The 22,954-nt window shown below is 42.6% G+C and overlaps 1 protein-coding gene across 1 annotated transcript in view; it reads left to right on the top strand.

Moving 5' to 3' along the window:
• GABRR1 (gamma-aminobutyric acid type A receptor subunit rho1) overlaps positions 1–22,289 on the top strand; it is a 287,943-nt gene extending 265,654 nt beyond the window's left edge. Inside the window, exons 5-10 of the mRNA XM_073673166.1 lie at positions 2,130–2,353; positions 5,562–5,644; positions 7,356–7,496; positions 10,624–10,776; positions 10,873–11,069; positions 22,005–22,289. Coding sequence (XP_073529267.1) covers positions 2,130–2,353; positions 5,562–5,644; positions 7,356–7,496; positions 10,624–10,776; positions 10,873–11,069; positions 22,005–22,289 — 1,083 coding nt within the window. The remainder of the gene's footprint in view (positions 1–2,129; positions 2,354–5,561; positions 5,645–7,355; positions 7,497–10,623; positions 10,777–10,872; positions 11,070–22,004) is intronic.
• Positions 22,290–22,954: the final 665 nt, after the last annotated feature.

The following is a 22,954-nucleotide window of genomic DNA, read 5'->3' as shown; positions in this document are numbered from 1 at the left end:
AAGTGCAGCATGCACTGGTTGATGAAGCCCCCACATAGAGCGGGATCACCGCCAAAACGTGGAGGAGCAGATAGCAGAGGTCCAACGCTAGGTGCCACACTGCTGCTGGGAAGAGGTGCCGCAGGAACGGATGCCACTTGGTTGGAGGCGGACTCAGCCGGGTGGACAGTGCATCCAAATGGGAGATCACAATCCGCAGGTAGGACAGGATAGTATCCTGTTGAGATCTCTGGCAGGAGACCTCTTGATACCGGTGTGAAAGCGAGGGAACCTGGGAGCCACCGGATTCCATGGCCTGTGCAAACTGTTACGGGTCCGGATGGTGAAACCACTGTGCCGTGGTACAAGGAGGGACCAGAGGGGCGTAACTAAGTGCCTACCCGGACCGACCCTGGCCACACGGCGGCTTAGTCGACTCCGTGAACCAAGGAGGAACCGAGAAGGTGAACCAGGTGCCACTCTGGGACCGACCTCGTGTGAGAGCAGGCGACTCCCACAGGCTGATAGCCGAAGCGAACTGGCACGACAGATGGGCAGAAAGCTGGTAGGCAGGCGGACGGAGCTGACTGATGGACAGGCTTGGCTGGCAGGCTGATTGTCGGGCACGACAGATAGGCTGGCGGGCACAGCAGATAGGCAGGCTGATGGACAGGCTGGCGGACAGCACTGAGACCTGAGGGCTGGAGAGAGTGTTAGCACGCAAACTACAACATTGCACAGGCACCTCCATCTTGGAGGAGGTGCCTAAAATATCGGCTGTCGTCTGGCCATTGGCCAGGGACAAATTAGGACTGCGCGCACAGCCCCTTTAAGAAGCAGGGAGCGCGCGCACTCCCTAAGCACAGTGCCCGGGCATCTGCGCACGGTGCGCGTACCTTGGGCTCACACATCCAGAGAAGCGGAGGACGCTGGAGCAGAGCCGCAGCGGTAAGGGGGTCAGCGTCTCTGCTGGGCAAGAGGCAGAGACGCCGGCGTTACACAAGCTTTTGTCCTTCTCTATCACTGAGATATTCCCCTAAGATTATATAGACACTTCATTTTAAGGCATTTAATTGCAAGAACGTGCATTCCTCTGCATTGGAAAAAAGACTATCTCTCTTTGGTTTTCAAAAATGAATGAAGTTATGTTAATGGAGGAAATCACCATCTCAGTCAATAACTCCTATGAAAGATTTTATAAGACTTGGTATTATTGGATGGAATTCAGATCCTTCGCAGAATATCAGACCTTTGCTGATGAAAGCTGAGCTCGCAATTATGGGATCTCATATCCCCTTCTGCCCTTTCCTCCCCATCTTAACCCACCCCCACACCTCTCTTTTTTTCCCCATTCTTTCTCTTTCCTGCTTCTTCTTATCTTTCCTCTCTTCTTTGTTCTTCTAAACTTTCTAGGTGTTGAATTTCACCCACTGTAAAATGTCAGGGGATTCTATACCTGATTCCTTTAATATACAGCTTGTTCAATAGTTATGGATTGTCATCTTGAAATCTATTTTAAGATAATATTTTATATTCATGAAGACGGTTAATACTTGTATAGTTTCTTCCTTCTGTATATCACATACTTTTTGTATTGTATTTAAAAATCTATAAATAAAGATCCATTGGAAAAATTTAGTGTCAGTGTCAAAATTTTTGGCCATGACTGTACAATTAAAATTATCAAAAAAATGTTGAATACTCAGCCAAACCAATAATTCTATAATGTGCATTAACTTTCTGAGTTTGATTTGTTCATTTGTGTCAATCTTAACTGGTATCCATCAAAGCACTAGGCAAAATAAATGGCATATTATTCTTTGCTACATGTAAGGTAAAAAAAAATAAATAAAATGCTGAAATGAAAGAGGCACTGGCGAGCTATCATCTATATAACATAGGCTAGCTACGGAAATCAGCTTCAATCATCGTGTGAAGCGGGGGGCTGAGTAGTCGAATAGGCGCCAATGTAATACTAAATTTTGTAAGTTTCGTCTAATGAATCTTTGTCAGGTTGCAGATGACAATCTGTCCGACAATACGGAAAAGAATGAGCCAATGATCGGCTGGATGTGACTACTGTGATATGCTGGAATTAATGGGTTTTGTCTGGCGTTCACTAATTTGTTCTCACAATTTTTATTTTCCAGGATTTCACAATGACTTTGTACCTTAGACACTACTGGAAAGATGAGAGACTGTCCTTTCCTAGCACCAATAACCAAAGTATGACCTTTGATGGGAGATTGGTAAAAAAGATTTGGGTACCGGACATGTTCTTTGTCCATTCAAAAAGATCCTTTATCCATGACACCACAACAGATAATATCATGCTGCGTGTACAGCCTAATGGGAAAGTGCTGTACAGTTTAAGGTAACCGTTCACACTTCTATAATGTTTACAGGGACATCAAGGCTTACAACAATGGAGAAGATCTATTAAAACTGTCACATTTTTAGACAGTGTAAAAGGAGACTTGACCGTATTAAGACAAATCAGGATTATCACATGGCATTGGCTGGTTGATAAATTATAGTGTATCTTTAACCCCTTTAAAATCTCTGTGTTGCGCTGTCAGTCCAGATGCCACAATTGCGAAATGCTGATGGGTTATAATGGCAGACACGAGCCTGCTGAAAACCCCCAAAGCTGCTATGTAGGTATTTCTGTGCTGCCCAGCCACAAGCAGAGCTTCATAGGAAACCATCATGTTATCTATATACTGCAATTCTGAAATACTGCAACATATAGAACTAATTATCAAAGGCCGTAGATTCAAGACCCCTAGGGGGAATAAAGAATAAAGTAAAAGGATGTTTTTAAAAAATATATAAGATCATCCCATTTTTCCACTCTTTAAATAAAAAAAATACTAATTTTGCATTTCTCAGTTAAATTCTCTTCATTCAAGATATAAAATTATTTAACCTGTATGGAAAAAGCTGTAAAAAAAAAGAGCAAAACACCAAAATTTCTGTTTTTTGGTCGCTGCATTCCCCCCCCAAAAAATGCCATAAAAAGCAATCAAACATTGTAGACCAAAACAGTACTAATGAAAACCTCAGCTTGCCATGCAAAACGCAAGTCCTTAAACAGCTCCACTGACAGAAAAAGAAGAACGTTTAGGATCTCAGAAAATAATGACCAAAACTAAATTTTTTATTTTTACAAATTTATGACTTTTTTTTCACAACTTAAAAAAAAACTTTACGTTTGGTATTACTGTAATCGTACTGATCTGGAGAATCACAGGTTATTATTATGGCACAATGAATGCTTTTTCACCATCTCACTGCAATGGAACTTTTTTTCCCAGTAGTCTGGTACACTGCATGGTAAAATGAATAGTGTCATGCAAAACTACAACAAAAAACAAGACCTCATATGCCTTTGTCTATGGGATAATACAAAATTTGGCTCTAGGAATACTGGTTTAAATGACACAATTCATGATGTTAAACAACCACCAATCAGTTATATACAATTGATGGTCATTTAAGGGTCTGTTTAGACAGGCTGACGAATGACGATATTAACAAACATTAATATGATCTTTCTGTCCTCATGCAGTATCATGTTATCAACAGCACATAACTTGTTTACATGGGACAATGTGCTGCAGAGAACGATTATGTTAAAGCTAGCTTCAAAATCATCGCACCCAATGAGAGAGAAAATTGATTGCTCATTGGATGTTTGCCGGCCTGTGTAAACAGGTCAATAGTTGGGAACGAGTGTTCCAATGATTATTCATTCTGTGATTATGGGTTTGTCTAAAATGCCATCAATTTTACATCACCTATTGCTTAGCTCACTTTGTGCCAAAGTTTTGGAGTATTTTTTTGAAGACCAGTATTGCATATTATCTACTCCCCTTTCATGTGAAACTAAAACTATTGCATTTTGTGCAAAATCTCGACCCCCATCAGAAGTGTTTAAAACACTTTAGCATAGTAAATCTCCCCCGTGTTTTTTTTTTTTTGCTAGTTGCGGGGTCCTTGTTTACAATATACCCCCCTTTTTTGCCTTTACAATTATTTCATTTTCATGCTGTTTGTGTACGAGGATCATTGTGTTCTACCTACACAGTACTACAGTGACATCTTGTGGTGTAATAGTGTTTTACATGAGTTCCAGGTTTACACAGGTTTCTGTGCTGTGCTTCATCTACATTTACTAATTTTTACCAGTGTTTATGGTGCAAATATGTAGGACCTATGCGGATGGAAGAATAAATGCTAAAAAATTAAAAATGTAAAAGAAAAGAAAAATCAGCTTATCACTAAACTGCAAGTAATGCCAAAATGTCAATGTGGTCAGTGCACAGAATCCTCCAGGCCAGCAACCTTCAGCAGTCAATAAAGTAATTAAGAAGAGGGGAGGGGGAGAAGAATGGAAACCTTCCAGCACTGTATAAAAAAGTTAACTTAGAAAATCACATTTATTGCCAAGCTTACTTTAAAAATATATGAAAAAAAATTAGACCGGAGGAGATGAGAATTAACACATTCACCTAACGCGCTTTGGACTAAGTTGAGTCCCCTGTCCTTCTCCTCGGTCTTATCTTTTTTGCATACATTTTTAAATGATTTAAGCTTTGCAATAAATGTGATTTTTTTTGTAACGGTGCTGGACGTTTTCCCTTCCTCTCACTCTCCCCTCTTCTTGATTACTTGGCTAAAAAATAGTTGATCTTGTTGTAAAAGTCTTGTCCAGAATCTACTGGTACGGTTGACTTATTCCTAAATATAATTAATAATCACATCCAAAAATGCATGTGCCATAAATGTGGCCAATGTGATTCAATGGGGTCGTAGAGTTGTACCTAAAGTTCAGATTGGTCTCACCTTATTCTGTCATAAGCGGTTTGACTCTTATAGGGCTCGACCTCCCTGCAAAGCAATATTAACATTGAAGTGTTAAATTGGCCCTACTTTATTTGCACCACATCCTTATGTCCTGTAGTGTGCGCTTCTGAGTAAAAACTCAAAGGGGAAGCTATATAGTCCATTTCTCTCAGGATAACAGGACACCAATATTTTACATGACATATGCATACTATAGATACTACATTATGCCTCAGAATTTAAGGAGGTTGTCCGAGCATATAATATTGGTGATCTATCCTTTAAAAGGGTTATCCAGGACTTTAATATTGAAGGCTGATCCTTAGGATAGGTTATCAATGTCTGATTGGTGTGGGTGCGACATCCGGTGCCCCCGCCGATTCAGCTGTTTCTGGTGTCGGCCAGAGCTGCTCAGTTGTGGAGCTGCACAACTCTGTCGATGGAATAGTGGCCGCAGCCGGGTGCTGCACATGCACTCCCTATTGATTTGAATAGGGGTACAGATGTGTAGTACCCAGCCGCGAGCACTATAAAGAATAGCAGCTGGTACTTAATATCCGGCAGTATTACTAAACAGTGTTACAGATCTGTTCTAATAACTGATCGAGCAAGACAGGTATCAATATTATATGCCCAGACAAGTCCTTTAATGTCCATCCTTTAGAGATCAATAGTTTGGACAAATATAATTTAGTGATTTTTGGAGCGTATTAAAGTATATTGTTTTTCTTTAGGGTGACCGTAACAGCTATGTGTAATATGGACTTCAGTCGATTTCCCCTTGACACGCAATCCTGTTCCTTGGAGATTGAAAGCTGTAAGCATCGCATTTTACTTTTTTTTCTGTCCCTTAAAGATATCTTGTGCAGTTTCTCTTTATGATGGACTCTACATTACATGCCGGGTTTTAGCCAATAATTGTAATAGAAAAAATCCACATGAGAAATGGAAGAGATAGACGTTTTGCAAAACACATTTCATTTTCTCATATATGATTGTGTGTCACAATAAAATATATAAGCGGATTAAAGGGAATCTATCAGGTCCCCTAAGTCTTTTAAATGGCGTCCATGATAAGTCTTTCATTCAGGTAATACAATGTTTTTATGACTGTGAATTGGGGGTAAGCAGGTGCCAAACTGCTCTGCCCTCTGCCTGGCACCTGCGTCCCTACTCCCTTGTTGATAGAAATGGCAGCAGACTCAGCTGGCAAATATACAGAAAGAAGCTTTGCTTATTAGCCAGCCAAGTCTTCTTCTTTCTGACCAACGTCTTCTGTTACTACATCTATGCCCTGTGACCCCCACACGAATCACCGTGACTCCACCAACGGGTGGGGGACAATTCAGACTTTTGCTATTCGGCCCAATGATCCCTTTTTACGTCTCTGCCCTGATGGATACTTCTGACATAGGCTATTGTATATACATACAGTAGTAAGTGCCACCGCCTGGCTTCCTTATTACAATGTGTATACTGCACAGACTATGTTTTTTTTACAGGATGCCTCTGTATAAAATAGTGTATTTGAGCGCACAATTGTATACACCAGAATAGTCCCTTCTGTTGGCCCCTATTGTTACAGTAAAAGTGAAGGAAAAATTCTAATACATATGTCAATCATTCTGAATCTTCAAATAATAAAACTATTCCTAAAATTCAATAATAAGCTCAGTATATAATGTGTATTGTTCATATATTTCTATACACACCAATTCATGGCATTACACAATATAACTTAATCAAAACCTATACAAAAATAATAAAACCATGACACATTGACTTAGTGGATCTATTAACTTCCGTTCTTGCAGTCAGAATAGCTTCACCGGCTTCCATTCTCCACATATAATAATTGCAAATTAAAAATAATTTTCCTGTATTGTTACTAGAGTTGGTGCAAATTGATTTGCAGGATCCTGTTCATTAGCCACATTAGTAATCTGTGACCGATGGATGGGAGCCCTGAGAACCACCTCTTACCTATCTGATGACAACCGCAGCTCTTCCTTTGATTGACTGGCCTGGCATCACATGTGTATTACACCACAACAATGATGGTGCATCAAGCCATTACAACAGGAGAAGAGGATGGCTCCAAGTGGTGGTCACTGACATGTACCGGGTACAGACAGGACAGCATGAGATCACAGCTGCTGCGTTCTGCAAGGTAAAACATGTTTAAAAGCAAGCAGCAAATGTTAAGGATCAGCTGTAATCACCTGCTGTCCTGTCTGTATACTCTTTTGCTTCCTCCCCTGCCCAGGAGCTGTGGTATGATCAGACCATGTCCCTGTACAGTCAGACACAGCCATTACACAGTACATAGCAGGGGCACATTTATAAGATTATCTCAGCACAGGAACATTTTTTTAACACATCCATTTGTGTGACTTATTATTAGAAGATCTATTAATTAAAATGTACTTTGTTCGTGGTACAACACCAGCTTTCTTGGAAAATGTTTTGAGTATTTTCCAGACAAACTACACATTGAACTGTGAAAAATTAACTCTTTGTATTTTTAGATGCCTACACAGAAGATGACCTTATGCTTTACTGGAAGAATGGTAATGAATCCTTAAAAACAGATGAAAGGATTTCTCTATCGCAATTTCTTATCCAGGAGTTTCACACCACCACGCGACTCGCCTTTTATAGTAGCACAGGTAATAGCTTAGTAAAAATCGAGTGAATTAATTAAAAACTTTTCTTGTATTCATACTGTAAATTGTGAATTTGTTTATGATGACAGAACACGTGTAAGCTTCAGAAAGTAAGCATCGCTTCCAATTTGCTATACTTTACAGCTCAAGAACACTAGGATAAATTTGCTAAGACATTTTACAGTTTTCAGCATAGATTTGGAAAAAAAAAATCTCATACATCATGCAATAATGCTTATTGCCACTATTTTGCTCATGTTTAGCAATTTTTAATCTTCTGAGGTCAGTCCAGATGTACAGTGTAGAAATTGTAAAATTAATTCATGCTCCTACAGAGTCTTTCGAAAGTATTCACCCCCTTGGCATGTTTTGTGTTTTGCTACCTCACAACCTGGAATTTCACTGTTTCACTGTTTGTTTTTGAGGGTTTGCATCAGTTCATGTAAAGAACATACGTACAACTGTGAACATTTGGTTTTCTTTTTATTGTGAAGCAAACAACAAATAGCACAAAATAACTGATAATTTCAGGGTGCATAACTATTCACCCCCCTAAAGTCAGTACTTTGTAGAGCCTCCTTTTGCAGCAATTAAAGTTGCAAGTCGCTTTGGATAAGTCTCTATGAGCTTTTTACATCTTGCCACTGAGATTTTTGCCCATTCCTCAAGGCAAAACTGCTCCAGCTCCTTCAAGTTAGATGGTTTCCTCTGGTAAACAGCAATCTTCAAGTCTGACCACAGATTCTCAATTGGACTAAGGTCTGGGCTTTGACTAGGCCACTCCAAAACAATTACACATTTCCCCTTAAATCACTCAAGTGTTACTTTAGCAGTATGCTTTGGGTCATTGTCTTGTTGGAAGGTGAACCTCCGTCCCAGTCTCAAATCACTGACAGACTGAAACAGGTTTTGCCCATGAATATCCCTGTATTTCACACCATCCATATTTCCCTCGACTCAGACAATTTTCCCTGTCCCTGTTGCCGAAAAACTTCCCCACAGCATGATGCTGCCATCACCATGTTTCACTGTGGGAATGGTGTTCTTGGGGTGATGAGCTGTTTTGGTTTGGTGCCAGATATAGCGTTTACCTTGGTGGCTAAAAAGTTCAATTTTGGTCTCAATTGACCACATCCCCTTCCTCCAAAAATTTGGGGAGTCTCCCACATGTATTTTGGCAAACCGAAAACGAGCCTTACAATTTTTGTGTGTAAGTAAAGGCTTTTTTTCTGCCCATTCTTCCATAAAGGCCACCTCTGTGGAGTGCACGGCTTATTGTGGTTGTATGGACAGATACTCCAGTCTCTGCTTGGAAACTCTGCAGCTGAGAGTTTTGGCAGGTTTGTTCTGGTACCATGTTCTTTCCATTTGATGATAATGAATTTGATGGTGCTCCTGGGATCATCAGGGATTGGGATATTTTTTTTTTAGAACCCAACCCTGACTTGTACTTCTCATTAACATTGTCCCTGACTTGTTTGCACATCTTCTTGGTCTTCCTGGTGTTGTTTGCTTAGTGGTGCCTCTAGCTTAATGGTGTTGCAACCTCTGTGACCTGTCAGAAAAGGTGTGTAAATACTGAGAGATCATGTTAGATTGCACACAGGTGGACTTCCTTTCACTAAGCTTGTAATTTATGAAGGTAATTGCTTGCACCAAAAAATTTTTAGGGGCTTCATAGCAAAAGGGACGAATACATATGTACATGCCAATTTTTAGTTATTTGATTCCATAAATGTAATTTATGCCTATAGTTTTCTCACTTCACCAACTTAGACTATTTAGTTCTGATGCATCAAACACAAATCAGATTACAAAAATATTTAAACACAGGTTGTAATGTAACAAAATAGGTAAAAGCCAAGAGGGGTGAATACTTTCGCAAGCCACTGTATGTACTCCTAATATAGGTGCATTTTTCCTGGGCAAAGTATTGCACCTCCACTACATGTACACATATCTGGGTTAATTTTTTTTTTTGTCTAAAAGAAGTGCGGTATATTTTTATTTTTTATATACATATATATAGTACTGTGTAAATGTTTTAGGTAGGTGTGGGAAAAAATGCTACAAAATAAGAATGCTTTTAAAACTAGAAGTGTTACTAGTATATTTTTTTATCACTTAGCAAAATGGAAATGAATGAACAAAAGAGAAATCTAACTCAAAGCAATATTTGGTGTGACCACCATCTGCCTTCAAAACAGCATCAGAGCATCAATTATTTTAGGTAAATGTGCCCGCAGTTTTTGAAGGAACTCTACAGGGAGCTTTTTGCAAACATCTTGGAGAACTAACCACAGATTTTCTGTGGATGTAGGCTTGCTCAAATCCTTCCGTCTCCTTATGTAATGCCAGGCTGATTCATTGATGTTGAGATTCTCGCTCTGTGAAGGTCATATTATCACTTCCAGGACTTCTTGTTCTCCTTTATGCTGAAGATAGTTCTTAACGGCATTGGCTGTATGCTTAGGGTCATTCTCCTGCTGCAGAAAAAAATTTGGAGCCAATCAGATACCTCCTTGATGGTATTGAATGATGGAAGTATCTGCCCGTATTTCTCATCATTGAGGACACCAAAAATGGCAACATTAAGGACTGTAGATGCAGTGTTGGAAACTTAGTGCAGCAAATGAAAGACACATCAACCTCAATTCATCAAAGTCGCAAAGTCTTTGCACAATGCAGAGCTGTGAAAAAATGTTGCAACATTTGGCATTTTCATGCCAGTTTTACCCAACTCTACTAAAATGGGCAGAGCTCTGTAGGAATGGGGGCATGATGCCACAGCTCGTCTAATTCATCTCTAGTCTTGATGAACATCCCCAGTCTTAATGAATTGGCACTATTATGCTTACTTCCCTTCAAATTCATGAGTTGGCCAGCTGTGCCATCAGCTCAAAACTTGCAGCAACCAGTGAAACCCAGCTATACCGATTAAATGTTCTGAGAAGTCTGGCCAAATGTGGTCCTCATGGAAAAATTGCAACCAAAAAGCTATACATTTGACAAGGTGTCGTACACCAGTGCACTGTGCCCACATTTATTTGGGCCATAGTGAAAAATTAAAATTAATTAATTTTGAAGTAATGAAATTGCCTGATTTATTTTTATTTTTTTTTACACACAGGATGGTACAATCGCTTGTACATTAACTTCACATTGAGACGGCACATCTTTTTCTTCCTCCTACAAACGTACTTTCCGGCGACTCTAATGGTCATGCTTTCCTGGGTATCTTTTTGGATAGATCGCAGAGCAGTCCCTGCCAGAGTTCCTCTGGGTAACACTGAATCTTTTCTTTCTATAACCTAAAAATGATACCAGACGATAGTGAGTATTCTGTGAGCCTGACAAATGCGTTGTATCCTTTCTACAGGTATAACCACAGTGCTGACTATGTCCACCATCATTACCGGAGTCAATGCCTCTATGCCTCGCGTGTCATACATCAAAGCTGTGGACATTTACTTGTGGGTCAGTTTTGTGTTCGTCTTTCTATCGGTGCTGGAGTATGCTGCGGTGAATTACCTGACTACAGTGCAAGAGAGAAAAGAAAGGAAACTAAGGGAAAAGGTAAACTGGTTACTCGTGTCAGAAACTGACAACAAAACAAAGGTGATAAAGATGGTGATAGTAGAAAAAGTTGTACAAAATAAGTCCTCCTTCACATGTCGGAGTTTGCAGTACGTGTGGCATCTGTGCCACACGTATCCATTATCTATAATATAATCGTACAAGCGTCCCTCTGTCTGAAGAACGCATGGAGCCGTTAGAGGTAAGAGAAGTGTGTATGGCACCGGAGATCACGGTATGCGTAGGCACTGAACGCATACCGCGATCTCCGGTGCCATACTTACATACTTACCTGACCGGGAGGAGCGTTGCCGCGGCCCCTCTCTTCTCGCCGGAGACCGGGGCAGGAGTGAAGGCGTCGGAATCGGCGCATGCGCATAGCACTATCAGGCGCCATTTTACTGAAAACACATTTGCAGTGTGTCTTCAGCAAAATGGCGCCGGACAGCGCGGTATGGGCACGCGTGTACTCTGGCGCCACATTCCACCCCCAGCCTCCGGCAGAACAGGACACAGCAGCGCTGGAGCACAGGGAAGAAAGGTGAGTATAAGTGTTTGGTTTCTTTTGTATGTGCGCACTTGAAAGGGATGAGGGGTGCCATACATACCAGGATTGGGGGGGTGAGGGTGGCCATGCATACCAGGATTGGGGGGGGGGGTGAGGGTGGCCATGCATACCAGGATTGGGGGGTGAGGGTGGACATGCATACCAGGATTGGGGGGTGAGGGGTGCCATGCATACCAGAATAGGAATGCGGGGTACCATGCATACCAGGATGATGGATGGGGTGCCATGCATACCAGGATGAGGGGTACCATGCATACCAGAATAGGGATGAAGGGTACCATGCATACCAGGATTAGGGATGAGGGAGCCATGCATATCAGGATAAGGCGTTGGGTGCCATGAATATCAGGATTGGGGGATGAGGAGACCATACATACCAGGATTGGGGGATGATGGGTGCCATACATACCAGAATTAGGATGAGGGGTGCCATGTCTACCAGGATGAGGGGTACCATACATACCAGAATAGGGATGTGGGGTGCCATGCATACCAGGAAGAGGGATGGGATGCCATGCACACCAGGATGAGTGATGGGGTGCCATGCATACCAGGATGAGGGGTGCCATGCATACCAGAATAGGGATGATGGGTACCATGCATACCAGGATAGGAATGCGGAGTACCATGCATACCAGGATGAGGGATGGAGTGCCATGCATACCAGGATTGAGGGATGAGGAGGCCATACATACCAAAATTGGGATGAGGGGTGCCATGTATACCAGGATGAGGGGTACCATACATAATAGAATAGGGATGCGGGGTATCATGCATACCAGGATAGGGATGTGGGGTACCATACATACCAGGATGAGGGGTACCATACATATCAGGATAGGGATGAGGAGTGCCATGCATACCAGGATTGGGGATGAGGAAGCTATGCATACCAGGATGAGGGATTGGGTACCGTACATACCAGGATTGGGGGACGAGGGGTGCCATACATACCAGGACTGGGATGAGGGGTGCCATGTATATCAAATTTGGGATGAGGGGGCCATGCATACCAGGATTGTGATGAGGGGTGCCATGTATACCAGATTTGGAAAGAGGGGTGCCATGCATACCAGGATTGGGCATGAGGGGAGCCATGCAAACCAGGATTGGGGATGAGGGGTGCCATGCAAACCAGGATTGGGGATGAGGGGTGCCATGCATACCAGGATAGGGATCTGGGGGGGCCATGCATACCAGGATAAGGATCTGGGGGGGCATGCATACCAGGATTCGGATGAGGGGCCATGCATACCAGGATATGGATGAGGGGTACCATGTATACCAGGATAGGGATGAGGGGTACCATGCATACCAGGATGATGGATGGGGTGCCATGCATACCAGGATGAGGGGTACCATGCATACCAGAATAGGGATGAGGGGTACCATGCATACCAGAATAGGTATGAGGGGTACCATGCATACCAGGATTAGGGATGAGGGAGCCATGCATATCAGGATAAGGCGTTGGGTGCCATGCATATCAGGATTGGGGGATGAGGAGGCCATACATACCAGGATTGGGGGATGAGGGGTGCCATACATACCAGAATTAGGATGAGGGGTGCCATGTCTACCAGGATGAGGGGTACCATACATACCAGAATAGGGATGTGGGGTGCCATGCATACCAGGAAGAGGGATGGGATGCCATGCACACCAGGATGAGGGATGGGGTGCCATGCATACCAGGATGAGGGGTGCCATGCATACCAGAATAGGGATGATGGGTACCATGCATACCAGGATAGGAATGCGGAGTACCATGCATACCAGGATGAGGGATGGAGTGCCATGCATACCAGGATTGAGGGATGAGGAGGCCATACATACCAAAATTGGGATGAGGGGTGCCATGTATACCAGGATGAGGGGTACCATACATAATAGAATAGGGATGCGGGGTATCATGCATACCAGGATAGGGATGTGGGGTACCATACATACCAGGATGAGGGGTACCATACATATCAGGATAGGGATGAGGAGTGCCATGCATACCAGGATTGGGGATGAGGAAGCTATGCATACCAGGATGAGGGATTGGGTACCATACATACCAGGATTGGGGGACGAGGGGTGCCATACATACCAGGACTGGGATGAGGGGTGCCATGTATATCAAATTTGGGATGAGGGGGCCATGCATACCAGGATTGTGATGAGGGGTGCCATGTATACCAGATTTGGAAAGAGGGGTGCCATGCATACCAGGATTGGGCATGAGGGGAGCCATGCAAACCAGGATTGGGGATGAGGGGTGCCATGCAAACCAGGATTGGGGATGAGGGGTGCCATGCATACCAGGATAGGGATCTGGGGGGGCCATGCATACCAGGATAAGGATCTGGGGGGGCATGCATACCAGGATTCGGATGAGGGGCCATGCATACCAGGATATGGATGAGGGGTACCATGTATACCAGGATAGGGATGAGGGGTACCATGCATACCAGGATGATGGATGGGGTGCCATGCATACCAGGATGAGGGGTACCATGCATACCAGAATAGGGATGAGGGGTACCATGCATACCAGAATAGGTATGAGGGGTACCATGCATACCAGGATTAGGGATGAGGGAGCCATGCATATCAGGATAAGGCGTTGGGTGCCATGCATATCAGGATTGGGGGATGAGGAGGCCATACATACCAGGATTGGGGGATGAGGGGTGCCATACATACCAGAATTAGGATGAGGGGTGCCATGTCTACCAGGATGAGGGGTACCATACATACCAGAATAGGGATGTGGGGTGCCATGCATACCAGGAAGAGGGATGGGATGCCATGCACACCAGGATGAGGGATGGGGTGCCATGCATACCAGGATGAGGGGTGCCATGCATACCAGAATAGGGATGATGGGTACCATGCATACCAGGATAGGAATGCGGAGTACCATGCATACCAGGATGAGGGATGGAGTGCCATGCATACCAGGATTGAGGGATGAGGAGGCCATACATACCAAAATTGGGATGAGGGGTGCCATGTATACCAGGATGAGGGGTACCATACATACCAGAATAGGGATGCGGGGTACCATGCAAACCAGGATGAGGGGTACCATACATATCAGGATAGGGATGAGGAGTGCCATGCATACCAGGATTGGGGATGAGGAAGCTATGCATACTAGGATGAGGGATTGGGTACCATACATACCAGGATTGGGGGACGAGGGGTGCCATACATACCAGGACTGGGATGAGGGGTGCCATGTATATCAAATTTGGGATGAGGGGGCCATGCATACCAGGATTGGGATGAGGGGTGCCATGTATACCAGATTTGGAATGAGGGGTGCCATGCATACCAGGATTGGAGATGAGGGGAGCCATGCAAACCAGGATTGGGGACGAGGGGTGCCATGCAAACCAGGATTGGGGATGAGGGGTGCCATGCATACCAGGATAGGGATCTGGGGGGACCATGCATACCAGGATTCGGATGAGGGGCCATGCATACCAGGATAGGGATGAGGGGTACCATGTATACCAGGATATGGATGAGGGGTACCATGCATACCAGGATGAGGGATTGGGGTGCTATGCATACCCAGGATAGGGATGAGGATTACCATACATACCAAGATAGGGATGAGGGATGGGGTACCATGCATACCAGGATTGGGGATGAGGGGCGCCATGCATACCAGGATTGGGGATGAGGGGTGCCATGCATACCAGGATTGGGGATGAGGGGTGCCATGCATACAGGATTGGGGGTGAGGGGTGCCATGCATACCAGGATAGGGATGAGGCGTGCCATGCATACCAGGATAGGGATGAGGCGTGCCATGCATACCAGGATGGGGATGAGACGTGCCATGCATACCAGGATAGGGATGAGGGCAGAACATAACAGGATGGTGGAAGAGGATTGGGGAGCATAAATACCAGGATAGGGGCAGCACAAATACCAGCATGGGAGACCATATACCAATAAAAATGCTCGCCATCCGGGCGTAGAACAGGCTCAATAGCTAGTATTCTATGGTGCTGCACACATGTCCATGTGTTTGAATGGACTGTGTCCATGCAAACCACACAGCACATAGATACATGTCTGTTTCTTACCAGCAGCATGCATGACAAGGGCCAATACAAGGATATGGGTCCATGTAAAACACGTACAGCACATGGATGGCATCTGTGTGCCGCCCGTGTGCTGTATGTGTCGAACATTAAGTATAGGAGAAGTTTTGGAATTGAGTTTTCTTAAGCCATACTGGAAAAAAAAGAATGGCACCCAGACTGCACACTGATCCAAAACACTGACATCGGCACCATTTTTTACGGAGCCGGTTTTATATGGACGTGTGAAGAAGGCCTAAAGGTGTATGGTGTTCTCCATAGCAAACAGTCAGATCATGGCTTTTGTGTTTTAACATTGCTCATAAATATGTTAATGGGTTTTTCTCAAATTCCATAATGGGTACAATTATAAATGTAAAAGTCTTTGAAATTTATCACTTATTAAAAATTCCCTCAATTTTCGTTACCTTGGTTTCATGCCACTGATGCAGTCTATCAGCGGTGGCCAGTCTCTTGGGCAAGGAGCGCAGTGCTTACAAGCTCTTGGCTAAAGATCCAGCCAGCTTCAGTGTCACTGTGCTCCTCTGATGTTGCTATAATAAAAAAGCTTGATTTTAAAAACTCTTGCAACAAAGTATCCATATACCTTAACATATACAGTATAATGGAGGGTACCTGCTCAACTAATAGGCCCTTATAATCTCACCAGGACACAGATGTGTGGACAAAGATGCACCCTATGATGACCCTGACATTCTTCCTTGCATTGCTCATATATATGGGCATGTAGCTATCAAACAAGCAAAAGAGGCTGGTGCTGAGTCGGGACACAGAGGCTCATTCGCCCCTCATTTGCTTATGATCTTAAACTGATTTCTTGGGAAAACATCAACAGATAAAAGATATAAAGGTGTACATAGATTTAGCTTTTTAAGACCTGCATGCCCATATATGGATTTTAATGGGTTGATCTTGCTGACATACTCTCTATGAGGCCCATTGATGTGACGCCCGTGAACTTCTTTATATATGCTTCACCTTGACAGGAACCCTTCTTTTACAAATTGTTGTGTTTGAGGCTTGGGGAGGGAAGTGATATTTTTATTGACACTTAGAATGCTTTATATGTTTTCATCTATTACTTCTACAATGGCTTGCGAAAGTATTCTCCTCTCCCTCCCACTCCCCCTGGCATTGTTCATGTTTCGCTACCTCACAACCTGGAATTACAATCATTTTTTGAGGTTTTGCATCAATTCATGTATGAACATGCCTACAACTATGAACATTTGGTTTTCTTTTTATTGTGACGCAAATAGGACAAAATAACTGAAAACTTCAGTGTGCATAACTATTAACGCCCCTAAGGTCAGTACTTTGTAGAGCCTTCTTTTGCGGCAACTACAGCTGCAAGTCACTTTGGATAAGTCTCTATGAGCTTTCTACATCTTCGCATTAGGATTTTTTCTCATTCCTCAAGGCAAAACTGCTCCAGCTCCTTTTGTGAGATGGTTTCCTTTGGGGAACAGCAATCTTCAAGTCTGACCACAGATTCTCAATTGGATTATTGGTTTCCAAAGACATACTGATAGGGAATTCAGACTGTGAACCCCAATGGGTACAATGATGATGATGTCTGTAACGCGCTGTGGAATTAATGGTGCAACAGTAGGGAAAATAAGTATTTGATACACTGCTAATTTTGCACATTTTCCCACCTACATAGAATGGAGACGTCTATAATTTTTATCGTAGGTACACTTCACCTGTGAGAGACAGAATCTTAAAAACCAGAAAATCACATTGTATGGTTTTTAAATAATTAAGTTGCATTTTATTGCATGAAATAAGTATTTGATCACCTACCAACCAGCAAGAATTCTGGCTCTAAAAGACCTGTAAGTTTTTCTTTAAGAAGCCCTCCTACTCTGCACTTGTTACCTGTATTAATTGCACCTGTTTGAACTTGTTACCTGTACAAAAAACACATGACCACACACTCAATCAATCACACTGCAACTTCTCCACCATGGCCAAGACCAAAGAGCTGTCTATGAACACCAGGGGCAAAATTGTAGACCTGCACAAGGCTGGAATGGGCTACAGGACAATAGACAAGCAGCTAAATGAGAAGGCAACAACTGTTGGCACAGTTATTAGAAAATGTAAGAAACACAAGAAGACCGTCAATCTTCCTCGGTCTGGTGCTCCATGCAAAATCTCGCCTTGTGGGGTAAGGATGATTCTGAGAAAGGTCAGGAATCAGCCCAGAACTACACGGGAGAACCTGGTAAATGACCTGAAGAGAGTGGGGACCATAGTCTCAAACGTTACCATTAGTAACGCACCAGGCCATCATTGATTAAAAAACCTAAAGAACTGAACTGGAATGTAAATGGGTGTGCATGCGGCATGTAAGAGCATGTTCACACATGGCCATTAAACAGAAAAAAAACAAAGACAGAAACACAATATACAAATATACAATATACAATATACAAATACCTGCAATAAATAAATAAACCGCAATAGTGCATGAAAATAATAAAGGGTACTTGGTTAAAATTAATTTTGATCAAAATAATGTGAAAGCCATCCCGCCTCGTCACGACGACCCTTATGGGACAGTCCTAACTCCAATATTTAAAACCTTACCGTTTGTCAAGTGACATACATGTGGATAAGGGCTGAGAGACTGAACCCACTAGTGGAAGCAGAGACATGGGAAGCAAGATGAATAAACTTTCCAGCTCAGGAAAAGGGCGGCCACATCCTTATATGCACTTGTGCACACTAGACTGAAAAAAATGAAGAACCGAATTGGAATGTGAATTGGTGTGCATGCAAAATAATGGCTTTCGCATTATTTTGATCATAATTATGTTAACTAAGTACCCTTTATTATTTTCTATTGCGGTTTATTTATTTATTGCAGGGTATTTGTGTATTGTGTTTTTCTGTTTAATGGCCATGTGTGAACATGGTCTTACATGCTGCATGCACACCAATTCACATTCCAGTACAGTTCTTCAGTTTTTTTCAGTCTCAGGCTGTGTGCCCACGATGCATTTTTGGTGCGTATTTGCAGTGCGTAAACGCTCCAGAAACACATTGCATACCTTATCCCATGACTTCCTATGACATTCTGCAAGTTCTGTGCACATGGTCCGTATTTTTTCTGCGCAGATTTTACTCGCAGAAAAAATACGGACATGACCAATTCTTGTGCGTTTCTGCATGCGTATTTGCCTATACAATGCATTGGAAAAATGCATTGCAAATACGCATGCAAATACGCGTCAAAACCGCATGCGTTTTTCTGCCAAGGAGATGCAGAAATGCTCAGGAAAATTTCTGCTTCATTTCTGTATCGTGGGCAGTAAGCCTCATGTGTACAAGTGCATATAAGGATGTGGCCGCCCTTTTCCTGAGCTGGAAAGTTTATTCATCTTGCTTCCCAGGTCTCTGCTTCCACTAGTGGTTCAGTCTCTCAGCCCTTATCCACATGTATGATGCCACTTGACAAACGGTAAGATTTTAAATATTAGTTAGGACTGTCCCATAAGGGTCGTCGTGACAAGGCGGGACGGCTTTCGCATTATTTTGATCTAAATTATGTTAACTACACTGTGTGCAGAATTATTAGGCAAGTTGTATTTTAGAGGATTATTTTTATTATTGATCAACAACTATGTTCTCAATCAACCCAAAAGACTCATAAATATCCAAGCTTAATATTTTTGAGAGTTGGAGTGGGGTTTTTTTAGATTTGGTTATCTTAGGAGGATATCTGTTTGTGCAGGTAACTATTACTGTGCAGAATTATTAGGCAACTTAATAAAAACAAAATATAATCCCATCTCACTTGTTTATTTTCACCAGGTAAACCAATATCAGTGCACAAAATTTAGAAATAAACATTTCTGACATGCAAAAACAAAAACCCCAAAAAATAGTGATCAGTATAGCCACCTTTCTTTATGATGACACTCAACAGCCTTCCATCCATAGATTCTGTCAGTTGCTTGATCTGTTTTCGATCAACATTGCGTGCAGCAGCCACCACAGCCTCCCAGACACTGTTCCGAGAGGTGTACTGTTTTCCCTCCCGCTAGATCTCACATTTTATGATGGACCACAGGTTCTCTATGGGGTTCAGATCAGGTGAACAAGGGGGCCATGTCATTATTTTTTCTTCTTTTAGACCTTTACTGGCCAGCCACGCTGTGGAGTAGTTGGATGCATGTGATGGAGCATTGTCCTGCATGAAAATCATGTTTTCTTGAACGATACCGACTTCTTCCTGTACCACTGCTTGAAGAAGTTGTCTTCCAGAAACTGGCAGTAGGTCTGGGAGTTGAGCTTCACTCCATCCTCAACCCGAAAAGGTCCCACAAGTTCATCTTTGATGATACCAGCCCATACCAGTACCCCACCTCCAACTTGCTGGCATCTGAGTCGGAGTGGAGCTCTCTGCCCTTTATTGATCCAGCCTCTGGCCCATCCATCTGGCCCATCAAGAACCACTCTCATTTCATCAGTCCATAAAACCTTTGAAAAATCAGTCTTAAGATATTTCTTGGCCCATTCTTGACGTTTTATCTTATGTTTCTTGTTCAAAGGTGGTCGTTTTTCAGCCTTCCTTACCTTGGCCATGTCCCTGAGTATCGCACACCTTGTGCTTTTTGATACTCCAGCAACGTTGCAGCTCTGATATATGGCAAAACTGGTAGCGAATGGCATCTTGGCAGCTTCATGCTTGATTTTCCTCAATTCATGGGCAGTTATTTTGCGCCTTTTTTGGCCAACACACTTCTTGCGACCCTGTTGGCTATTTGCCATGAAACGCTTGATTGTTCGGTGATTACGCTTCAAAAGTTTGTAAATTTCAAGACTGCTGCATCCCTCTGCAAGACATCTCACAATTTTGGACTTTTCAGAGCCTGTCAAATCTCCCTTCTGACCCATTTTGCCAAAGGAAAGGAAGTTGCCTAATAATTAAGCACACCTTATATATGGTGTTAATGTCATTAGTCCACACCCCTCCTAATTACAGAGATGCACATCACTAGATTTACTTAATTGGTAGTTGGCTCTCAAGCCTATGCAGCTTGGAGTAGGACAACATGTATAAAAAGTATCGAAGTGATCAAAATATGCATTTGCCTAATAATTCTGCACGCGGTGTAAGTACTCTGTATTATTTTCATGCACTATTGCGGTTTATTTATTTATTGCAGGGTATTTGTGTATTGTATTTCTGTCTTTATTTTTTTTCCATCATTGATTAAAATCTTGCAGGGCAAGCAGGGTCCCCCTGCTCACGACAGGACATGTCTAGGCCCGTTTGAAGTTCGCCAATGACCATTTTGATGATTCAGAGGAGGCATGAGAGAAGGTCATGTGGTCAGATGAGACCAAACGTGTTTGGAGTAAGAAGGATGAGTACAACCCCAAGAACACCGTCCCAATTGTGAAGCATGGTGGGAGAAACATCATACTTTGGGGGTGCTTTTCTGCAAAGGGGACAGGACCACTACATCGTATTGAAGGGGGGTGGATGGGGTCATGTATCGCAAGATTTTGGTCAACAACCTCTTACCCTCAGTAAGAGAATTGAATATGGGTCACGGATGGTCTTCCAGCATGACAAAGACCCGAAACACACAGCCAGGGCAACTAAGGAGTGGCTCTGTAAGAAGCAATTCAAGGTCCTGGAGTGGCCTAGACAGTCTCCAGACCTGAACCCAATAGAATCTTTGGAGGGAGCTGAAACTCAATGTTGCCCAGCGACAGGCCCGAAACCTGAAAGATCTGGAGAAGATCTGTATGGAGGAGTGGGCCAAAATCCCTGCTGCAGTGTGTGCAAACTTGATCAAGAACTATAGGAAACGTCTGACCTCTGTAATTGCAAACAAAGGTTTCTGTACCAAATATTAAGTTCTGTTTTTCTACTGTATCAAATAATTATTTCATTCAATAAAATGCTAATTAATTATGTAAAAATCATACAATGTGATTTTCTGGATTTTCATTAAGATTCTGCCTCTCACAGTTGTAGTGTATCTACGATAAAAATTACAGACCTTTCTATTCTTTGTAAATGGGAAAACTTGCAAAATCGGCATTGCTTCAAATACTTATTTTCCCCACTGTATATAAGCGAGTAAAATAAATACGCTCCCACCCCCTTTCCCACCCCCAGTAGCAGCGCACTCTGTTGACATGGTCCAGTAATTTTAAATATATTTAGTACATAACAGATTGCAAAGTAAATGTTGTTGGTGGCCTTCTCAATTATGCACTTTAATTTCTCTTAAGCTCCCATGTACATGTGGGGTACCGCGGGTGATGATGGACAGCAGCTACAGTGATGGTGAAGTAAACAATCTCGGTGGGTTTGTATCTGAAAATGGTGAAAATGAAGATCGCATTATGGTACAATTAGCACTCAACACAGAGCGAAACTCAAACAGGAGGAAGAGCCAACGGCCCTCGTATGTCAGTATGCGGATTGACACACATGCAATTGACAAGTATTCGCGAATAATTTTTCCTGCATCTTATATTCTATTCAATCTTATCTACTGGTTAATTTTCTCCTAGAAGCATCTGACTTGCCAATGAACTATTACAGAGGACTATGGGCAGGAAACCCTACAAGGATAAGTTTGGGAACATTACAGGCTCATTTTTATATATTGTTATTCATTAATAATTCACTTTTGTTTTGTTTTAACAACACATCTGTACTGTATCTTGTGTCCACGCGACCAGGTTTTTTATGTCAATTGACATATTTCTTCAATTTTTTTCTACTTGTATTTGTTAGTCAATATACCAATACGAAGACACCTGTAGAAGGTCGTATTTGTACAGTAGACACTTGTATTAATATATTTGCGCACTTGCATACTTTGAATGGCTTCCTGATTCTGCACTGTAATGGTGTAACTGTACTGGTTTGGAGGGATGGTGGAGAGCATTTGCGCAGTTTAATGATTAGCAGGTAACCATTACAACCTTGTTCTTGTTAACCTTGTTAATAAAGTTATATGAAGTAAATTTGTGTTTTTGTTATTGGATAGGGCATCATATAGGTAAATTATGTTAAAGGAGTACTCTGGTTCCAACAAACCAAGATTTGAATCATGAAAAGTTATGAAATTTTCTAATATTGTCAACAGGTTTCGCAAGTCAACAATTTGCCATAAAACCTGACTTGAATAATATGCAAAGTACCAGTCAAAAATTTCGACAAACCTGTTCAT

This window comes from Phyllobates terribilis, unplaced genomic scaffold, assembly GCF_046119375.1.
Source record: "Phyllobates terribilis strain yellow unplaced genomic scaffold, ASM4611937v1 Scaffold_3__8_contigs__length_932513732, whole genome shotgun sequence".
NCBI classification, from domain to species: Eukaryota; Metazoa; Chordata; class Amphibia; order Anura; family Dendrobatidae; genus Phyllobates; species Phyllobates terribilis.
Note: the sequence above shows the minus strand (reverse complement) of the source record. Positions and strands in the feature narration are given on the sequence as shown.